The sequence below is a fragment of the Melanostigma gelatinosum genome (genome assembly GCF_949748355.1).
Source record: "Melanostigma gelatinosum genome assembly, chromosome: 22".
In the NCBI taxonomy this organism is placed as follows: Eukaryota; Metazoa; Chordata; class Actinopteri; order Perciformes; family Zoarcidae; genus Melanostigma; species Melanostigma gelatinosum.
Window position 1 is genome coordinate 17,602,974 of NC_136655.1, and position 22,723 is coordinate 17,625,696.

Here is a 22,723-nt window from a genome sequence, read left to right on the forward strand (position 1 = left end):
CTAAATGCCCATAAAACTATCTAGCTGCTCTACTGTGTATGGCTCTCTGCTCTGTAGTCCAGGGACGAGGCTCGGGTTCTGGCCATAATTGGAGATGTGCAGGCGCTCTGTTATTCTTCCCGTACACGCGCGCACGCACACACAGACTGGCACTGACGCGTTAGCCTGTACCTTTTCCCGTAGATTCCGACCTGACACCGGGAGAATAACGCTGGCGACACAACGCTTCACTGTGAACGTCGCCGTTCTGTTGCTGGTTCTTTCGGGTAAGTTATGGCGCTTTCTTCAGTATTTTATGGAATAATTGACGGAGTTATGAAGGGAACGATAGTTCCAGTTAGCAAACGCCGTGGCACGGAGACAATGTTAGCTAGCTGTACGTTTCAGCAGCTCACAAACATTCAATTCAAGAGTTCAGAAACAGCAGCGTGTTTCAGAAAGCATGGCCAACCTGTCAGAAGTGATGTGTTCATGCTGTCTGCAGCACAAGATACAAAGCATACGTTCATAACGCAATGTAGCAGTTACCACGTAGGTTATATAGCCTTGACATTTCACACGGTGGAACGTTACGGGGCTCACGGTCAGCGGAGTAGACGAGCTCTGTGAGCCGCTACATGTCCTCTGCACCGTGTATGACTCACTAGTTTCAGCATAAAGTAACTTTATACCATATTCATGTTACGTGAGGAGGTCGGATAGCAAGTAAGAGTTCTACTAGACACATTTACTTGAACAATATGTGCATATTTCTAGTTTTCATTTCTGTGCCAAAAGTCACGTGTACCATAATGACCGTGGGCTTATGAAACTATTTCAAGGCTCTCATACTAACGACACCATGCTCGACGGTGAAGCTCCTCACGAGGCGTTCTGAACTGAGACACCTAGCGGCAGTGTCTGGCACTGCAGCCGCCTTCAGTCCGTCTCCTTGAATGGACCTTTTTCCACAGCAGACATTTTGGCTTGACATAGTGGGGAAAAAAAAAAGTGTGTGTGTATGATTGTTACTCAGTTAATCGTTTTCGTAGTCTGTACATTTGCTCGGTGGCGCTGCCGGACATTTTCAGGGTTTGAGATGCCAAAAACTAGTGCTGGGCAACGATTACAACTTTTAATCTCATTGTTATGGCAAAGTTCAACAATGAATTCAAAAGTAGTGTATTGCGCACTTTTATTTTGAAAGGACTGCTATATGAACAAAAGGTCAATAACATTTGGTTTGTAAACACTTTAAACACATCAGGTTGTTGTTAGCAGCAAGACATCGCTGGACATCGCTGCGGTCAACACTTACACTTTAGTGCACCTATATGCTGAAATTCACGGTAAACTCATTCAAACCGCACACTTTGAAAGTTAGCGGAAAGATTAACGTGAGACAACATCCAGTTTCTTCAGATGAACATCCGGTTTTCAGAATAAGATGCCAACAAAGTATGAATTATATTCACATTAAGTATGAAACATGCTACCTGCATCTCGCGAACCAAATGTTATTGCATGTTTGTTCATAGAGCAGTACTTTTTAGTCATGCATACCGAACCGTGAGCCTCATACCGAACAGTTCAATACGAATACGCGTATCGTTACACCCATAATATATATATATATATATATACATACATGCATAGGTATCATTGGGCTTCGTGTTGTCTGTAAATAACCAGCCTATAAACGGTTTTGATCTTTAGGCTGTAGACGACGCTGTATAAGACCGTCTACGGCAGGGGTCTCAAACTCGCGGGCCGTTTCGGCCCACCACGTCATTTTATGTGGCCCGCGGATTTTTATGTTAGACTAATAATAATAAAAATATCCCCATAGTCAAAATTATGAGATAGAAAGTCGAAGTTATTAGATAGAAAGTCATAATTCTGATAGAAAGTCATAATTCTGATAGAAAGTCATAATTCTGATAGAAAGTCATAATTCTGATAGAAAGTCATAATTCTGATAGAAAGTCATAATTCTGATAGAAAGTCATAATTCTGATAGAAAGTCAAAAGGATGAGATAGGAAGTCAAAAGGATGAGATAGAAAGTCAAAAGGATGAGATTGAAAGTCAAAAGGATGAGATTGAAAGTCAAAAGGATGAGATTGAAAGTCAAAAGGATGAGATTGAAAGTCAAAAGGATGAGATTGAAAGTCAAAAGGATGAGATTGAAAGTCAAAAGGATGAGATTGAAAGTCAAAAGGATGAGATTGAAAGTCAAAAGGATGAGATTGAAAGTCAAAAGGATGAGATTGAAAGTCAAAAGGATGAGATTGAAAGTCAAAAGGATGAGATTGAAAGTCAAAAGGATGAGATTGAAAGTCAAAAGGATGAGATTGAAAGTCAAAAGGATGAGATTGAAAGTCAAAAGGATGAGATTGAAAGTCAAAAGGATGAGATTGAAAGTCAAAAGGATGAGATTGAAAGTCAAAAGGATGAGATTGAAAGTCAAAAGGATGAGATTGAAAGTCAAAAGGATGAGATTGAAAGTCAAAAGGATGAGATTGACAGTCAAAAGGATGAGATTGACAGTCAAAAGGATGAGATTGACAGTCAAAAGGATGAGATTGACAGTCAAAATTATGAAATAGAAAGTCAAATTATGAGATACTTAAACAGTTAGAACAGGGGTGTCAAACATACGGCCCGCGGGCCGCATCCGGCCCGCCACGTCATTTTATGTGGCCCGCGAATCCGCCAGCAAAAAAATAAAAAAAAATAAAAAAATAATTTTTATTATTATTTTTTTTTTTACAAAAATTAAAAGTTAGATGTGAAAATAAAAATATCCCCATGGTCGAAATTATGAGATAGAAAGTCGAAGTGATGAGATAGCATGTTGTCTGTGTGCCGACATTAAAACGATCACAACAGGTGGACAGGAGATGCAACAACCCATAAAGAGGATTTCCAACAAGTGATCGTGCCTTTCTCAACATGCGTACTTCTCTGCACTTGTAAACTCGTGGACTTGTGAAACGTCATCAGTCTCAGCCCAAGTACTGTTCCAATTCAAAGTTCACATCGAGCGGAGATGTTTGAGTATAAAAAAACTTTGAGTTGAGCCATTCGCGCCGCCGGTCTCACCGGGGGCTATTTGTGTTCATTCGCACTGGACGCGTCGGAGAGGGGGCGGGGCTTATCGCCCTGAAAGCCGTTCAACTGTCCGCCATTAACCATGGAAAAAATAACCTCTATTTCTGCTTAGTACGTGTTGTGGAAGTCACAGATATCCCGGGAAACTAAACTAAATATGTTAGGAGTGGTTACATTTACAACCGGCCCTTTGAGGGCGACCGTGATGCTGATGTGGCCCCAGAGTGAAAATGAGTTTGACACCCCTGAGTTAGAAGCAGCTCTTTGGCTGGTTACTGTACATTTAACATGGAAATGTATTGTGAGTACATTGAAGACTACTTTAAACTGTGAATGCAGAGAGTTATTTAACAATATGTTACGAGTAGTGACATTTACAACCGGCCCTTTGTGGGCGACCGTGATGCTGATGTGGCCCGGAGTGAAAATGAGTTTGAGAGCCCTGGTCTACGCTGATCCGTTTGTCACAAAGCGTCTGGACCAGAGAGAGATCTTCCTCTTGGGTCTTTGACTGCCTGGCTCTGAACATGTGTCTCTATTAAGGGGAATCTTTTGTCATGGTGCCGCAAAGAATTGATCCAGAGAGATTAAATAGAGTCCATCCTTCATCTGGTGGTGATCAGGCTGTTCACAGGAACTGAAAATATTCATATTCATACATCTTATTGAGTCATTTTGGATATATAGAAAAAGTCTGCAGAAATGGGCAGATAAATCCTAGCCAGAGCAACAGTCAATACATATATATGGGCTGAATAATTCAACCGCTGTGCTTCTTTCTCTGTCTGTCTCTCCTCTGTCTGTCTCTCCTCTGTCTGTCTCTCCTCTGTCTGTCTCTCCTCTCTTTCTCTCTGTCTCTCCTCTGTCTGTCTCTCCTCTCTTTCTCTCTGTCTCTCCTCTGTCTGTCTCTCCTCTGTCTGTCTGTCCTCTCTTTCTCTCTCTGTCTCTCCTCTGTCTGTCTCTCCTCTGTCTGTCTGTCCTCTCTTTCTCTGTGTCTCTCCTCTGTCTGTCTCTCCTCTGTCTGTCTCTCCTCTCTTTCTCTGTCTGTCTCTCCTCTCTGTCTCTCTCCTCTCCTTCTCGGTCTGTCTCTCCTCTGTCTGTCTCTCCTCTGTCTGTCTCTCCTCTCTTTCTCTCTGTCTCTCCTCTGTCTGTCTCTCCTCTCTTTCTCTCTGTCTCTCCTCTGTCTGTCTCTCCTCTCTTTCTCTGTCTGTCTCTCCTCCTCTGTCTGTCTCTCTTTCTCTGTCTGTCTCTCCTCCCTTTCTCTGTCTGTCTCTCCTCCTGTCTGTCTCTCCTCTCTTTCTCTGTCTGTCTCTCCTCTCTGTCTCTCTCCTCTCCTTCTCGGTCTGTCTCTCCTCTGTCTGTCTCTCTGTCTGTCTCTCCTCTCTTTCTCTGTCCGTCTCTCCTCCTCTGTCCGTCTCTCCTCTCCTCCTCTGTCTTTCTCTCTTCTCTCCTCCTCTGTCTGTCTCTGCTCTCTTTCTCTCTCCTCTCCTCCTCTGTCTGTCTCTCCTCCTCTGTCTCTCTATCATCTCCTCTGTCTGTCTCTCTTCAGTGTGACTGTGTGTCTCATGGCTGTCCTCCTCAGACGTGGGCTTGCCGTGGTCCTGCATCGGGTCCTTGAGTGGGGCTGCCACCCCACACTGCCTGCTTCTCTGCTAGGTAGAGTAACCTGTTGGTGTTGTCCTGGTGTGACTGATGGGTCTCTCGCTCTCGCTCTCTCTTGCTCTCTCTCGCTCTCTCTCACTCACTCACTCTGTTCCTTCAATCTCCCTCTTTGTCCGAAAAAGAGTGCCTGCGGATTTCCCATTTGCGTGTCTCGGACGTTTCATTCTTTAGTGGCAGTGGGTGCCACAGTGGTCCGCCTGTGGTGTAAAAGTCTGAATGGTGGTGGTGTAATGGTGGGGGGGATATTTTCTTGGCACACTTTGGGCCTTTAGTACCAACTGAGCATGGTTTAAACGCCACGGCCTACCTGAGTGTTGTTGCTGACCATGTCCATCCCTTTATGACCACAGTGGACCCATCTTCTGATGCTACCTCCAGCAGGATAGTGCACCATGTCACAAAGCTCAAATCATCTCAAACTGTTTCTTGAACATGACGATGAGTTCACTGTACTCCAATGGCCTCCACAGTCACCACATCTCAATCCAACAGAGCAGCTTTGGGATGTGGTGGAATGGGAGATTAGCATCACAGATGTGCAGCCGACAAATCTGCAGCAACTGCGTGATGTCATCATGTCAATATGGAGCAACATGTGTGAGGAATGTTTCCAACACCTTGTTGAATCTCTGCTACGAACTATTAAGGCAGTTCTGAAGGCAAAGGGTCCAACCCGGTACTTGCAAGGTGTACCTAATAAAGTGGCCGGTGAGTGTCGATTGTAACGAAGGAATTAGTTCATCGTCCAATCAGGATGGAGTATTAATGTTTTCTGTTTTTCCAGGTGTGTGTCCATGTCGAGCATGCCTGTTAAGCAACGTCCTTCAAACTCTGCATTAACAGTGGGAATCCCAAACAGATGCTGATCCGGCACTTTTCCTCCTCATCAGGCCTTTGATGGCGTTCAGTATCTTGACCTGTTGTCTCTCCCTCCCTCTGCTCCCTTCCTCCAGCCTGGTCCTTGGTTGTAGCCCTGCTGTGAGGTGTTTGGCTCTCCTGGTGGTGGAGTACCGCTCTCTGTCTCCAGCAGCCATGTCGGGCTTCAACCTGCTGCATCTAATAACCACGAGCCAGCCTGTAGCTCTGAGGTCCTGCAGCCTTCCCTCAGGTCCACTGACTGGGTGCTGTGTGCCTGCTGTGCTTTGCCTCTCTCAGGCCTTAACACCTGGCTGCTGTGTCAGCATGTCTTTACGTGTCTTTGTGTGTTCAGAGTGACGTGAGCTGCTTAGTTCTTCTCTTACATCAGTCGGTCCTCTCAGGGGTCGCGATCAAATCTTCGCAGTGAACGATGCTCGAGATCTCCCGAATTGGACCGAATCCAAACAGGGCTTGTAATCGGGCCTCAATTAATTTTTACTAACAAGTGCTTTGTATTCGCCGTGATATCAGAATCGTCCAGGTACTGCATATAGTATATGAATTTCCTTTTTATATATTCATTTCCCCGCCACATAGAAATCAAATCACAACCCAGAGACCGAAGTGAAGAGCTGTGTTTGTCCAGCAGAGAGCAGCAGAGATCTGCCAACACTGAACACAGAGCACTGTCCCACGCTGTCTTCATGAGGAGTAAAGGAGATGTCTGTCCCACGCTGTCTTAATGATGAGTAAAGGAGATGTCTGTCCCACGCTGTCTTCATGAGGAGTAGGAGATGTCTGTCCCACGCTGTCTTCATGAGGAGTAAAGGAGATGTCTGTCCCACGCTGTCTTCATGATGAGTAAAGGAGATGTCTGTCCCACGCTGTCTTCATGATGAGTAAAGGAGATGTCTGTCCCACGCTGTCTTCATGAGGAGTGAAGGAGATGTCTGTCCCACGCTGTCTTCATGAGGAGTGAAGGAGATGTCTGTCCCACGCTGTCTTCATGATGAGTAAAGGAGATGTCTGTCCCACGCTGTCTTCATGAGGAGTGAAGGAGATGTCTGTCCCACGCTGTCTTCATGAGGAGTAAAGGAGATGTCTGTCCCACGCTGTCTTCATGAGGAGTGAAGGAGATGTCTGTCCCACGCTGTCTTCATGAGGAGTAAAGGAGATGTCTGTCCCACGCTGTCTTCATGATGAGTAAAGGAGATGTCTGTCCCACGCTGTCTTCATGAGGAGTAAAGGAGATGTCTGTCCCACGCTGTCTTCATGAGGAGTAAAGGAGATGTCTGTCCCACGCTGTCTTCATGAGGAGTAAAGGAGATGTCTGTCCCACGCTGTCTTCATGAGGAGGAAAGGAGATGTCTGTCCCACGCTGTCTTCATGAGGAGTGAAGGAGATGTCTGTCCCACGCTGACTTCATGAGGAGTGAAGGAGATGTCTGTCCCATGCTGTCTTCATGAGGCGTGAAGGAGATGTCTGTCCCACGCTGTCTTCATGAGGAGTAAAGGAGATGTCTGTCCCACGCTGTCTTCATGAGGAGTAAAGGAGATGTCTGTCCCACGCTGTCTTCATGAGGAGTAAAGGAGATGTCTGTCTCACGCTGTCTTCATGAGGAGTGAAGGAGATGTCTGTCCCACGCTGTCTTCATGATGAGTAAAGGAGATGTCTGTCCCACGCTGTCTTCATGAGGAGTAAAGGAGATGTCTGTCCCACGCTGTCTTCATGAGGAGTAAAGGAGATGTCTGTCCCACGCTGTCTTCATGAGGAGTAAAGGAGATGTCTGTCTCACGCTGTCTTCATGAGGAGTAAAGGAGATGTCTGTCTCACGCTGTCTTCATGAGGCGTAAAGGAGATGTCTGTCCCACGCTGTCTTCATGAGGAGTAAAGGAGATGTCTGTCCCACGCTGTCTTCATGAGGAGTAAAGGAGATGTCTGTCCCACGCTGTCTTCATGAGGAGTAAAGGAGATGTCTGTCTCACGCTGTCTTCATGAGGAGTAAAGGAGATGTCTGTCTCACGCTGTCTTCATGAGGCGTAAAGGAGATGTCTGTCCCACGCTGTCTTCATGAGGAGTAAAGGAGATGTCTGTCTCACGCTGTCTTCATGAGGAGTGAAGGAGATGTCTGTCCCACGCTGTCTTCATGATGAGTAAAGGAGATGTCTGTCCCACGCTGTCTTCATGAGGAGTAAAGGAGATGTCTGTCCCACGCTGTCTTCATGAGGAGTAAAGGAGATGTCTGTCTCACGCTGTCTTCCTGAGGAGTAAAGGAGATGTCTGTCTCACGCTGTCTTCATGAGGAGTAAAGGAGATGTCTGTCTCACGCTGTCTTCATGAGGAGTAAAGGAGATGTCTGTCTCACGCTGTCTTCATGAGGCGTAAAGGAGATGTTTCTGGTATTAACGTGGAGACTGTCCATGCAGTCACATGTTTCCATCAGATGAAGACAGAGCGTCCCTTCACCTCATTTAACTGACGTCAGTGCTGCACGACTTTAATGCAGCACGGAAACACAATTCATTGGGTTGTTAAATGCTGACACGTACAGACAATCATTCACACGTTCACGCCTACCCGAGGAGCAAACGCCTTATTTATACTCATGACTTGAATTTATTTGTTTGAAATGATTTTATTTCGCCGTTTTTAGTCTTCCATAATTATAATAAGTCACGTTTTAGCACATTTACAACACACTTAAACCACCTTGTAAACCATGCTATTGTGTTGAACAAACCTATTGTTCCAGAATCCATCATAGTGAGCTCTGCATTCATTTATTACAAATGATATTAATGTTATGAGGCGATGCACTGCAGACGTTTCATGCCAAACGGCATTTCAAATGCGTTATCACGAAGAATGAATGTAACTTTAACAAACGATGCAGACTTGATATTCACTTTGACGGATAGATTGTTCAAGCTTATTGAATTTCATACTGCTCAGCAATGAATGGAAATGAAAAATGCATCCCACAATCTGTAACAGAGCAACATCAGCATTCATTTGCAGTCATATTTTGTGTCTAATAAATCCCTCTGGAATATGGTGGCACACAACAAGGCCCGTTCTGAAAGTAATCCCGATAAGTCGGTCGGCCGTGCTCTTGGAACAGTTCCCTGGTAGAAGCTTTGTCGTGGCACCGCCACCACCGTTTCCATTCTCAAGCCCCACCAAGTCCTGTGCACCAGAATGACTGGTGCATCACAGCCCACATTAGTGCATGTATGAAGTATCAGAAGGTTCTTCACAGAAATAAAAAACAAATCCCTCGGGTGTGAGAGGTTCCTCATACTCAAATATCCTTGAAGGGAAACTTTGGTATTTTTCAACCTGGACCCTGTTTTCGAATGGGGACAACACTTTTTTGAAATTGGTCCAGTAGTGTGGGAGAATACTACAGACAGCAGCTGCAAAACAGTCTGCAATGTCATATTATTCTATCCGCACCGTCAATGTAGGTCCACTGAAAGGATGTTTGTTGGTGGTTTAACCATCATGGAGAGATAAAACCCTGTTCTTCAGCTTGATCCCGTCTGTTTGTCATTTTGTCCAACCAAGTCTCGCTCAAGGAGAAGTCTCGTTCTGAAATCTGGCGACCTCATCCACACTGTCGAAATCTGCTAAATATGTATCCATGACATTGGAACAACTTTGAGATTACACGAAGCTTTTTCCACCTTTGTCTTCTGGCAACAAGTCACCTCTTGCAAGATTTCTAAACGAGACTTCTCCTTGAGCGAAACTTAGTGAGACGCAACAGACAAGATCAAGCGAAAGGTAAATTGAATGTCTGTCTGGTTCTTTCCATAATGTTGTCACACACTTATAATAACAATCTGAGGCTAAAACATCCCTTGTAGTCGACGTACATTGACGGTTGGACGATTACATTGCAGCTTTTTTCCAGCCTTGTTGTCCCCAATAATCACTTAAACACAGAAATATGGGAACAGAGGGTCCAGGTTGAAAATTCAGACGTTACCCTCAAGGCCTCCTGAACATAGAAATTCTCAGTGTTTTTGAAACTGCTTGGTTTTACATCAGTGTGCTCGTGAGGTGCTGGTCTGAGATACAAACATTCGTGCTGTTGGCGGTCCTAGAGACCAGCAGGGTGCCTAATGCCGTGTTCACACCGGTCGCGTTGATTTTTTGACGCGCGTCGAGATTACATACAAAGTCTATGCACAGACGCGATGAGACTGGCGCGCCGCGATTTTGCGATGGCGCGTTGGACGCGTTATTGCAGTGCGGTGGACGCGTTGGACGCCGCAAAATCGCCAACGCGCGAGTTGAAATTTTTCAACTTCAGCGACATAATCGCGTGACGCTGTGGCGCGATAGCCTATCAGCGTTGAGTTGCTCCCCCTGTCATCACTGGCTTTCTGCCGTTGTTGAATCAGGAAATAAATCCTGTAGCCGTCTGTGTTCACCCAGAGCTCTACGATACCTCATATCAACAGAGACCGGACCAAACTATGTGTATACATGTGTGTGTGTAAACCATACGGTACAAACAATGAATAGACGCTGCCGTATTTACGTCTACGTGACGTTATTGAGTGCTGGTGGAGCTGCTACGATGTTAGCATAGCCTAGCACCGATCCATCAGAGCTCCATTGAGAAGAGAAGTAGCCTACAAATCGGCATCATTACGTAGTTATTTCGGAGTCCCTTTTTGTCGGTTTATTGCCGTTGAATCACAGCCAGATCAGTTTATTTTGTGTTCCTACAGCTGTAGTAAACAGCGACCGGTGGCTTGCTAGACAGTGAATACAGCTCGATACAATCCACGGAGCTCCTCTGAACAATATTATGAACCAGACATGACGGCGTTTGGCAATCCGATGTTTGAGGGACTTCCACAACACGTACAAAGCAGCAATTGTCCTTATTCCTTTCACGGTTGACAGCGGAAATAAATGGCGGCCAGGTGAACGGCTTCCAGGACGATAAACCACGCCCCCTCTCCGGCGCTACGAGATTTTGCGGCGTCTGGTGTGAACACAACCGGCGGCGCGTTTGACGCGATTGTGCAGTGCGTTGGACGCTTTTTTGCAGTGCGTCAAAAAATCAACGCGACCGGTGTGAACGCAGCATAATGCTGCGTTCACACCGGTCGCGTTGATTTTTTGACGCGCGTCGAGATTACATACAAAGTCTATGCACAGACGCGATGAGACTGGCGCGCCGCGATTTTGCGATGGCGCGTTGGACGCGTTATTGCAGTGCGGTGGACGCGTTGGACGCCGCAAAATCGCCAACGCGCGAGTTGAAATTTTTCAACTTCAGCGACATAATCGCGTGACGCTGTGGCGCGATAGCCTATCAGCGTTGAGTTGCTCCCCCTGTCATCACTGGCTTTCTGCCGTTGTTGAATCAGGAAATAAATCCTGTAGCCGTCTGTGTTCACCCAGAGCTCTACGATACCTCATATCAACAGAGACCGGACCAAACTATGTGTATACATGTGTGTGTGTAAACCATACGGTACAAACAATGAATAGACGCTGCCGTATTTACGTCTACGTGACGTTATTGAGTGCTGGTGGAGCTGCTACGATGTTAGCATAGCCTAGCACCGATCCATCAGAGCTCCATTGAGAAGAGAAGTAGCCTACAAATCGGCATCATTACGTAGTTATTTCGGAGTCCCTTTTTGTCGGTTTATTGCCGTTGAATCACAGCCAGATCAGTTTATTTTGTGTTCCTACAGCTGTAGTAAACAGCGACCGGTGGCTTGCTAGACAGTGAATACAGCTCGATACAATCCACGGAGCTCCTCTGAACAATATTATGAACCAGACATGACGGCGTTTGGCAATCCGATGTTTGAGGGACTTCCACAACACGTACAAAGCAGCAATTGTCCTTATTCCTTTCACGGTTGACAGCGGAAATAAATGGCGGCCAGGTGAACGGCTTCCAGGACGATAAACCACGCCCCCTCTCCGGCGCTACGAGATTTTGCGGCGTCTGGTGTGAACACAACCGGCGGCGCGTTTGACGCGATTGTGCAGTGCGTTGGACGCTTTTTTGCAGTGCGTCAAAAAATCAACGCGACCGGTGTGAACGCAGCATAATGCTGCGTTCACACCGGTCGCGTTGATTTTTTGACGCGCGTCGAGATTACATACAAAGTCTATGCACAGACGCGATGAGACTGGCGCGCCGCGATTTTGCGATGGCGCGTTGGACGCGTTATTGCAGTGCGGTGGACGCGTTGGACGCCGCAAAATCGCCAACGCGCGAGTTGAAATTTTTCAACTTCAGCGACATAATCGCGTGACGCTGTGGCGCAATAGCCTATCAGCGTTGAGTTGCTCCCCCTGTCATCACTGGCTTTCTGCCGTTGTTGAATCAGGAAATAAATCCTGTAGCCGTCTGTGTTCACCCAGAGCTCTACAATACCTCATATCAATAGAGACCGGACCAAACTATGTGTATACATGTGTGTGTGTAAACCATACGGTACAAACAATGAATAGACGCTGCCGTATTTACATCTACGTGACGTTATTGAGTGCTGGTGGAGCTGCTACAATGTTAGCATAGCCTAGCACCGATCCATCAGAGCTCCATTGAGAAGACCAGTAACCTACAAATCAGCATCATTACGTCGTTATTTCTGAGTCCCTTTTTGTCGGAGAAGACAAGTACAAATCGGCATCATTACGTAGTTATTTCGGAGTCCCTTTTTGTCGGTTTATTGCCGTTGAATCACAGCCAAATCAGTTTATTTTGTGTTCCTACAGCTGTAGTAAACAGCGACCGGTGGCTTGCTAGACACAGTGAATACAGCTCGATACAATCCACGGAGCTCCTCTGAACAATATTATGAACCAGACATGACGGCGTTTGGCATTCCGATGTTTGAGGGACTTCCACAACACGTACAAACACGTCCTTATTCCTTTCACGGTTGACAGCGGAAATAAATGGCGGCCATGTGAACGGCATCCAGGACGATAAACCACGCCCCCTCTCCGGCGCTACGAGATTTTGCGGCGTTTGGTGTGAACACGACCGGCGGCGCGTTGGACGCGATTGTGCAGTGCGTTGGACGCTTTTTTGCAGTGCGTCAAAAAATCAACGCGACCGGTGTGAACACGGCTTTATTTTACATGATTCGTATCTCCTGGACTTCAGCGTCTGCGGAGTTTGTATCTCTGCTCGCGCTACTTCCTCTGCTTTCTTGCAGCTTGATTGTTGTGGTTCTGTTTGACTTTGCGGTTCTTTCTAAAGGAGCTTTTTGCTCATAGGTTCTTTCTGTGTTTTGTTTTTGGACAAACAGAAGATATGTTTGTCCTTGCACAGTTAGCATCTGCATGATGAGGCGCTGATGATTCGTCATATCTGCGGAGAAAAAGTGGAACCTAAACAGATCACCACTATCATGTTTATGCTGAACAGCTGGCAGTGACACACACACCTCAGGGAAACATCATCTTTAATAAAAAGGATCTCTCCCACGGTTCATTCATACATGTATCTTTAGTTTTCACTGCCATTATTATACACTAAGATTATTTATTTTGCCCCACCTGCTTTTATTTCTACTTTATGTTTAGCATGATGTTGAGTCGAGGGAAGTTTTTCCAGTTTTGTTTGTAGAAGAATGGCTGGAATTGAGTGAAAGTGTAGTGGAACTCTTTCTCTGGTAGCATCAGAAGACCTGCGTAGTTAATGTTTTGTGTCTCTGATTCTGCCCCTCAGGAGCACGTAGGACTAAGAAGACATGGCCGGTGAGCTTCCCTCAGGAGGAGCTGAAGAAACGGCTCACACCAATGCAGTACCATGTTACCCAGGAGAGAGGAACTGAGGGGTCGGTAGCAAGCACCTGCTCAGCATAAGCACTTTATACATTACATTTCCTCAAAGTTTTATGAATTCAATGTCATGCTACGTTCAATGTTGTCATGCTACGTTCAATGTTGTCATGCTACGTTCAATGTTGTCATGCTACGTTCAATGTTGTCATGCTACGTTCAATGTTGTCAGGCTACGTTCAATGTTGTCATGCTACGTTCAATGTTGTCATGCTACGTTCAATGTTGTCAGGCTACGTTCAATGTTGTCAGGCTACGTTCAATGTTGTCAGGCTACGTTCAATGTTGTCATGCTACGTTCAATGTTGTCATGCTACGTTCAATGTTGTCATGCTACGTTCAATGTTGTCATGCTACGTTCAATGTTGTCATGCCAGGTTCAATGTTGTCATGCCAGGTTCAATGTTGTCATAATGTTGTCATGCTACGTTCAATGTTGTCATGCTACGTTCAATGTTGTCATGCTACGTTCAATGTTGTCATGCTACGTTCAATGGTGTCATGTCATGTTCAATGTTATGTCACGTTCAATGTTGTCATGTCACGTTCAATGTTGTCATAATGTTGTCACGCTACGTTCAATGTTGTCGCGCTACGTTCAATGTTGTCACGCTACGTTCAATGTTGTCACGCTACGTTCAATGTTGTCACGCTACGTTCAATGTTGTCACGCTACGTTCAATGTTGTCACGCTACGTTCAATGTTGTCACGTCACGTTCAATGTTGTCACGCTACGTTCAATGTTGTCACGCTACGTTCAATGTTGTCATGCTACTTTCAATGTTGTCATGCTACGTTCAATGTTGTCATGTCATGTTCAATGTTATGTCACGTTCAATGTTGTCATGTCACGTTCAATGTTGTCATAATGCTGTCACGCTACGTTCAATGTTGTCATGTCACGTTCAATGTTGTCATGCTACGTTCAATGTTGTCATGCTACGTTCAATGTTGTCATGCTACGTTCAATGTTGTCATGTTCAATGTTATGTCACGTTCAATGTTGTCATGTCACGTTCAATGTTGTCATAATGTTGTCACGCTACGTTCAATGTTGTCACGCTACGTTCAATGTTGTCACGCTACGTTCAATGTTGTCACGCTACGTTCAATGTTGTCATGTCATGTTCAATGTTATGTCACGTTCAATGTTGTCATGTCACGTTCAATGTTGTCATGTCACGTTCAATGTTGTCATGTCACGTTCAATGTTGTCATAATGTTGTCACGCTACGTTCAATGTTGTCACGCTACGTTCAATGTTGTCACGCTACGTTCAATGTTGTCATGTCATGTTCAATGTTATGTCACGTTCAATGTTGTCATGTCACGTTCAATGTTGTCATAATGTTGTCACGCTACGTTCAATGTTGTCACGCTACGTTCAATGTTGTCACGCTACGTTCAATGTTGTCACGCTACGTTCAATGTTGTCATGTCATGTTCAATGTTATGTCACGTTCAATGTTGTCATGCTACGTTCAATGTTGTCATGTCATGTTCAATGTTATGTCACGTTCAATGTTGTCATGTCACGTTCAATGTTGTCATAATGTTGTCACGCTACGTTCAATGTTGTCACGCTACGTTCAATATTGTCACGCTACGTTCAATGTTGTCACGCTACGTTCAATGTTGTCACACTACGTTCAATGTTGTCATGTCACGTTCAATGTTGTCATAATGTTGTCACGCTACGTTCAATGTTGTCACGCTACGTTCAATGTTGTCACGCTACGTTCAATGTTGTCACGCTACGTTCAATGTTGTCATAATGTTGTCACGCTACGTTCAATGTTGTCACGCTACGTTCAATGTTGTCACGCTACGTTCAATGTTGTCACGCTACGTTCAATGTTGTCACGCTACGTTCAATGTTGTCACGTCACGTTCAATGTTGTCACGTCACGTTCAATGTTGTCACGCTACGTTCAATGTTGTCATGCTACGTGAAATCATGAAATCTTCAGATATCTGTTGGGGATTCATTGTTTTTCTCTACATACATATCCTTTTATTTTTTATGAATGCTCAATAAGCTTTTATCATGAACAGACGCCCCACACTCACCTCCTATAATAACATAATAATAATATAATAACGTATATCAGTCTATTGTTTTACCTTTCATTTTTTATTCATTCATTTAATGTTAATTTGAGGGACAAAAACAATATACATTGAGAATTGCAGTGCATCCCAGTAAATAACACTTAAATGCTTTATTTTTCATTCCTGTGACATGAACATATCAGATCTCCACACAGTCAGACAAATATATAATGTAGAAAGTATTTGTTGCTGTACCCTGACAGAACCATGAGAAACATAACAATTCATCATTTGTTAATCATGTTCAGCCATTCAATGTTATCAACATTCTGCACAGTGCCTTCACTGGAGGCTTCACACATGAAGATGAGGGGAGCTACGCCTGTGTTGTCTGTGGGGCCCAGCTGTTCAGGTAAGAGCTGCACAAGTGCTTCACCCCACTGTGTGTGTGTGTGTGTGTGAGAGAGATGGGAGCCACAATAATCCACTGCAATGTGAGAAAGATGATGCTTTTTTCTTTTTTTAAACAATGAAATGAAAGAACTTCTTGTTGAAACTTGTGTCCTTTTATAGCTCGAACACAAAATTTGACACTGGATCGGGTAAGTTGAACCTCTGGAACACGTGTCTTTACAGTATGGGGCTGTTTCTGCTGAGCATGTTGTGAATGTATATGAATGCTGATATTTGCTAATCATTGACCTCAACTTACTGGTTTCATATTCATAAACATACAACAAAACTTAGTTTCTCTAGGTTGGGGTGAAGCTCTCCATGAGTTGAACTGATCGAGTAATGGAGGTTTATGTGAAGCTGTGCAAGTTATTTGGGACAGTGCCCATTCATGAAATATTCCTGTAAATGCACCAGACTTGGCCAAGAGATGTTTCATCTGTAGTCCCTCAGTGTTTACAGCTGGTTTGTCAAACAGAAACATTCTGTAGGGAACAGAGTTAATGCGGGGAAATCCTTCTATTATCGTCATTTGCTCTCATACGTTGGTAGAAATATGAAGTACATGTAGAGCCAGTTAATGTCGTGCAGTTACATCCTTAAAGAAGACTGAGAGCCTGCAGCATGCCGACAGCTCTCAGGCTGTGCAACGCTAACACGTGATGGTTAGAAGGTCTGATGTTCAGCATATTAACCATCTTAGTTTAGCATGTTAGCATGCTAACATTTGCTACTTAGGACTAAACACAAAGTGGAGCTGAGGCTGATTGGAACCTGATTCATTTTGCAGGTGTTTGGTCATATTAGTATTGGACACATTGAGTCATGATGATTACCATGAATATCTTTACCGAGTTTCATGGCAGTCGTTCCAGTCGTCCACCTTCCTCACACCACGCCGTCATGTGTTCAGGTTGGCCGTCCTTCTTTGACCTGGTGAAGGAAGAGTCCGTCACCGTGTCAGATGACTTCTCCCACGGGATACACAGAGTGGAGACCACCTGCAGCCAGGTACACTACAAACCCCCAACTACCCAACTACCCCCGACAGCTGGGACCCCACAGTCCAGTCAAATGCACAGCGGCGTCCCCGCAGCGCTTCACAGACAAAAGAAAAGTCAATGAAATAATTGGAAAAAAATTAATATAAAAAGCCCACGCTATCTAAATATTTTGGAAATAAAATGTTTTTCTTGTGTGTCATTAGAGGCAGTGTTGAGAGGCTTACAGGGTGTCATATTTGATAGTGTGTTGGTCTCTCTGGTCTCTCTCTGGTCTCTCTCTGGTCTCTGTGGTCTCTCTGTTCTCTGTGGTCTCTCTGGTCTCTAGTCTCTCTGTGGTCGCTCTGGTCTCTCTAGTCTCTCTCTGGTCTCTGGTCTCTCTAGTCGCTCTGGTCTCTCTGGTCTCTCTGTTCTCTGTGGTCTCTCTGGTCTCTAGTCTCTCTGTGGTCTCTCTGGTCTCTCTAGTCTCTCTGTGGTCTCTGTGGTCTCTCTAGTCTCTCTAGTCTCTCTGGTCTCTCTAGTCTCTCTGTGGTCTCTCTGGTCTCTCTAGTCTCTCTGGTCTCTCTAGTCTCTCTGGTCTCTCTGGTGTCTCTCTGGTCTCTCTGTGGTCTCTCTCTGGTCTCTCTAGTCTCTCTGTGGTCTCTCTGGTCTCTCTGTGGTCGCTCTGGTCTCTCTAGTCTCTCTCTGGTCTCTGGTCTCTCTAGTCGCTCTGGTCTCTCTGTGGTCTCTCTGGTCTCTCTAGTCTCTCTGGTCTCTCTGGTCTCTGGTCTCTCTGGTCTCTAGTCTCTCTGTGGTCTCTCTGGTCTCTCTAGTCTCTCTATGGTCTCTGGTCTCTCTAGTCCAGGCATGTCAAACATACGGCCCGCGGGCCGGACCCGGCCTGTTGGATGATTTAATCCGGCCCGGCATAAATTTCTGAGAATGTCAAAAAAAAAGCGAGTCTCTAGCTCATTTCTATCAAAAGTTGTGATTTTTTAAAATAATAAATACAAATCAAATGCTCCCCCCGGCCACTAGAGGGCAGCAAATGTAAAGGAGCTCACGTCCAGCATGCGGCACCGCCCCCTGATGTGTCCAGGTAAAAACTAACCGGCAATCTTGCTTCACCATTCACCACTAACACACTTGTCAACACACCCTTCCCAAAATGGCACTGTCAAAAAAAAGAAAAGTGGACACGGAGTGCAGAGTTTTCCAGGAAAAATGGACTGAGAATTACTTATTCACAGAAGTGAATGCAACACCGGTGTGCCTGGTATGTAATCAGCCTATTGCAGTGTTCAAAGAGTTTAATATTAAGCGCCACTATGAGACTCTTCATAAAGAAAAGTATGACCACTTGAAAGGACAAATAAGGAAAGACGAGATAAACAAATTGGTCGCTGGTCTGAAGAAACAGCAGTCTACTTTTACGCGCAGCCGCGATATCTCTGATGGGGCTGTAAGAGCCAGCTACATTATTGCCAACGAGCTGGTGCAGGCATCCAAGCCGTTTTCTGATGGGGAGTTTGTAAAAACATGCATGCTGAAGGCTGCAGAAGTCGTGTGCCCTGAAAAGCGACCTGCCTTTGCCAATATCAGTCTAACGAGGAACACTGTCGCAGATCGGGTGACAGCTCTCTCAAGTGACTTGAGCAGCCAACTGAAAGAGAAAATCAAGTCATTTATCGCATTTTCAATTGCAATAGATGAGAGCACCGATGTCACAGATATTGCTCAACTGGCCATATTCATTAGAGGTGTTGATGAAACTTTGACCATCACCGAGGAGCTGCTTGAATTGGTGCCCATGAATGACACCACAACAGCAGATGACATTTTCAGCGCTCTCGTTGGAGCGCTGGACAAGGTGGGAGCGGACTGGTCCCGTGCCGTGAGCCTGGCTACCGACGGTGCGCCATCAATGGTCGGGAGAAAGGCAGGTGTTGCCACAAAATTCCGTGACAAAGTACAGTCAAATGGAGGACAAGAGTTTTGGGCATTTCACTGCATTTTGCATCAGGAGGCGTTATGTTGCAAAACACTGAAAATGGACCATGTTATGAGTGTGGTTGTGAAAACTGTCAATTTCATCAGAGCGCGTGGTCTAAATCACCGTCAGTTTGACACATTTCAGCAAGTAGACTGCAGGAGTACAGTGAGAGAGAGAGAAAGTTGTGATGACACGAAATTTGTTTGCACTCATGAATACAGATAATTAAAAAATAAGATTAATCTGGTTTCATAAAGACAATTAATATTGTGCAGTATATTCTCATCTTCAGAGCCTACAGTTTGATCTGATGTAATCTTATTGCCCATGCACTGCTATAACTTTTATTTTGTATTTTATTTATTTCAAAGCAGTATGACATATAAGGCAAAAATATTTTTTTCATAGCTCCCACTTGAGTTTGTTTAGTGTGGTGAGTTGGTTCAGGTGTAAAACTGCATTCACTCAACTGTCAAATAAACCAGTTGTTAACACATTCACAGCCAAACATGAAAATCATTTTTTTCTCCATTGTTTGTGAATAAATGTGTTGTGCTTAGAAAAGATCCCTTGTCATCCGTGATTATAATATGTAGGGTGGGCTACAAATGTAGGCTGAATGATAAAGCATAGTACTGAAAAACAAAGCTAAATATTTGGAGTTGACATTCTTTTACTGATCCGGCCCACCTGAGAACAGAAAGTCTGGATCCGGCCCCCGAGCCAAACTGAGTTTGACATGCCTGCTCTAGTCTCTCTGGTCTCTCTGACCACTTTTCTCTCTTTGGAGAACTTCATGTGAAATAACTCCTGACTCACGTAATTCTCCTGCTCTTCGTCCTCTCCTCGTCTCTCCCCCGTGTGTGTAAATCTCACTCGAGTCAGGAAACTTGTTGGAATACTCACATTGATTGGCTGAGCAGCATCACGTGATGTGATTTACAACGCATGTAATTGGTCGGTGTGTTTCCTGCACCGCTGAAGTGCCGTAAAGGCTGGAAAAGCTGTGCCGGTTAAAACAGAGGCGCTCTGTCAAGATGTAATCATTCGCAATGATCTATCGGTTGTAGTTCCGCCTGTTGGTGACCCCTGCTGTAGAACATGTACAACTCAAATTCCAAAAAAGCTGCAAATCAATCTTTCCCGTTGTGTTTCAGTGCGGCGCTCACCTGGGACACCTGTTTGATGATGGACCAAGACCTACAGGAAGACGCTACTGCATCAACTCGGCCTCGTTGGCTTTCCAGCCCAAAGACGGGGCAGAGGGCGGAGCTGCCAGCGACGGAGCTCTGAAAGACACTCGTGAACCGCAGCAGACCAACAACTGCCTGTGTAGGGAGAGTTCTCATGAATAAAGTAGTTCTGGCTCTGTGTTCAGTAAAGATAGAGCAGCTTATTGGTCAAGGAAGGAAGCTGCTCAGGCCAGTGAGAATACTCTTGCTGTATAATCTATCACAAGGGAAAAGTGCACGCTACCAAAACAGTCACAGTCGAAGCTGCAGAACACCCTGTGTCAGCTGATCGCCTTAAAGGGAACTACTTTTCCCCTGAACTCCCTTTGGTTTGCTACGTCTGGGTAGCCTGCTCATGCAAACATGGATGCAATGCTGTGTAGTAATAGAAACACACACATAAAACAGAGCTTTTTACATTCTGACTAAAAGTATTTTATTACAGTATATTTTTGAAGTGATATTTGATACTGAGAGCTCCTGTGGCAGATGGACAAATAGTGCTGTGGTCTTTGGGTCACTTCCTATATTTGTTTCTTTAGTTCTTTGCAGTAAGACATTTATACTTTTTTCAGTTTGTGTTCACAGCTTGTATCTAAACAGTTACTGGATGAATAAAATATCTAGAAAACATTCTGACTTTCTTGTTCCATGCTGCCGTGTTCCTCTTTGTTTTGATCCAGCGGTCACACCCATAAGCCACGCCCATAACTGCCAGTAGCTTTTTGGTGTGGTCTTGTGAACCACGAGGGTCTACTACATCTATTAGTGTGTTTGGCGTCTGGAAGTCGTCAGTCTACCTGATTCCGTGTGAATGCAGCAATATCCAGATATCTGCTCCCTACACCAGCTACATCTGTGTGTTTACGGCGCCACTAACCGGGGCTGTACGAGCTGGGTATGTCTCGATAGTTTGTTTGTTGGATAAATTCCCAAGTGGCAGAAATGAAAAAACGACGGAGCAGGAGACCGCTGCCAGGAGGAGAGCATGCGGTGTGGCTCAGATAGCCGCCCGTGTAGCAACCCCTGAATTCAACCACTGCAAACCCCAGGGCCGGGGTCACAGCGGGCTGCTGGTCAGAGGCAGTTTTGGGTCCGACCTAATGGCAGCAACAGAGTTTTCTGACCCAGCAGTCCCTCAGGATCACACCCCGGTGCTTCAAACTAACTGCTGAGTGAAGGTGCATCTGTGCCGGAGCTGTTGCTTGCTCTCCTTCTGCCAAAGTATTCTGCTGGTGGCGGGGAGAACTGTGTATGTAATCCAGTAGACAAACTATCAAAACCTACAGGGACCCTGTACCTTCAACGTGATTGAGAAGCAGCTCTACTGCTTTGTCCTCTCATGTTGGACCGAGGACAGACTCGAGGTACATGTGCTATTAAAAGACGGGCCGGGGCTAGCTGGTTAGCATGCTCATTTCAGTAGAGATCTCAAAACATAGACTTCAACACTAACGCAGTGCTTCTCAAACTGTGGGGCGCAGTTTTTTTTTTTAAAGTAATTAATAAATACATGGCGAAATGTGAGGAAAAATACAGATCCTGTAAGTCATTATAATGAGATACTATCTCAAAATAATGACTTAGCATCTCATAATCATGACTTATCTCATAATGTTATGTTTATTTTATTTGATATGGACATCACAGTAGCATTATAATTGGAACATACATTTATGCACAAAGCCCAGATGCACTGTGTTAAGTGTTTGAAGCGAAATGCTAATTTACAACACCTGTCCACAGGAGGCTTTTTGCCAAATTGTAGTTCCTTTTTTGCACAGATATAACTTCATTTGCATTGTTCTAACAAAGTGATTGCACATTTTATTTGTTTTTGTCTGATGGAGTAATCTGGTTTACTTAAAAGTGATTGCAATTTTCTTTATTCTATTATTTGAAAAAGCACAGACGGAGGAGTCACAAAATGTTATTTCAATAAAAGTTCAACATAAACCATTTTGTTACAATTTTGTTGTGGCGGTGGGGCATGAACATTTTTCTTCCTCCAAAGTGGGGCGCGACAGAAAACGTTTGAGAACCCCTGGTGTAACGTGTTGAAGTTACCGTAGATCTTTTCAGTGGAGAGTCAGACCGCTGGACTTTCGCTGCTGCTAACTTTCAGCAGCGAAGTCGCACCAAAAACGAACTGGATCCGGTTTACAATCAAAAAGTATTTAATAAACAAGAGAAGCTAGAACAGTTGCAAACTGAATTACTCTATCGATATCAATATGTCCCGCGGGGCAGAGTCCTCACACGCCCCACCCAATAGGCCAGCCCAGCTGGTCAACGATAGAGTGGCAACTGTGACGGTTTACCGTGTGGGATTCGGAGTGGAACAGAGACTCAGGCGCAGACTTAGACACAGGACACAAAAGGAGGTGTGATTACTGGGCATCAAGCAAACAAAAATAGAAACCAAAAACAACTCCAATAGGGAGTGAGAAAAATCCAAAATGAAAATAAAAGGCAAAGTGACAAAAGGGCTTGGTCACCAAAAGCACAGACACAAACCGTGAGGCGAGAGGGTCAACACGAGGGAATGACCACAGGAGAGCCAA

At 44.9% G+C, this 22,723-nt stretch overlaps 1 protein-coding gene across 3 annotated transcripts; it reads left to right on the top strand.

Annotated features, from left to right (window-relative positions):
- The first annotated feature begins 134 nt into the window (after positions 1 to 134).
- Positions 135 to 20,792, top strand: msrb3 (methionine sulfoxide reductase B3). Of its 3 annotated transcripts, XM_079294204.1 has the most exons (8): positions 244 to 266; positions 4,642 to 4,748; positions 5,708 to 5,862; positions 13,336 to 13,444; positions 15,839 to 15,913; positions 16,075 to 16,103; positions 16,868 to 16,965; positions 20,085 to 20,792. In XM_079294204.1, the coding sequence occupies exons 3-8, from the start codon at positions 5,787 to 5,789 to the stop codon at positions 20,280 to 20,282; spliced, it is 585 nt and encodes a 194-aa protein (XP_079150330.1). In that variant the 5' UTR covers positions 244 to 266; positions 4,642 to 4,748; positions 5,708 to 5,786; the 3' UTR covers positions 20,283 to 20,792. The 3 variants fall into 3 exon arrangements, with proteins under 3 accessions (XP_079150328.1, XP_079150329.1, XP_079150330.1); XM_079294202.1 differs by lacking the exon at positions 5,708 to 5,862 and having other exon boundaries at positions 135 to 266; XM_079294203.1 differs by lacking the exon at positions 4,642 to 4,748 and having other exon boundaries at positions 147 to 266.
- The last annotated feature ends 1,931 nt before the right edge of the window (positions 20,793 to 22,723 follow it).

Excerpts from the sequence above, each read along its gene's own strand:
- msrb3 (XM_079294202.1), top strand. The coding sequence starts at position 4,658 with ATGGCTGTCCTCCTCAGACGTGGGCTTGCCGTGGTCCTGCATCGGGTC. Across the intron at positions 4,749-13,335 it reads ACTGCCTGCTTCTCTGCTAG|GAGCACGTAGGACTAAGAAG; the intron begins GTAGAGTAACCT and ends TCTGCCCCTCAG. Across the intron at positions 16,966-20,084 it reads TGGAGACCACCTGCAGCCAG|TGCGGCGCTCACCTGGGACA; the intron begins GTACACTACAAA and ends GTTGTGTTTCAG.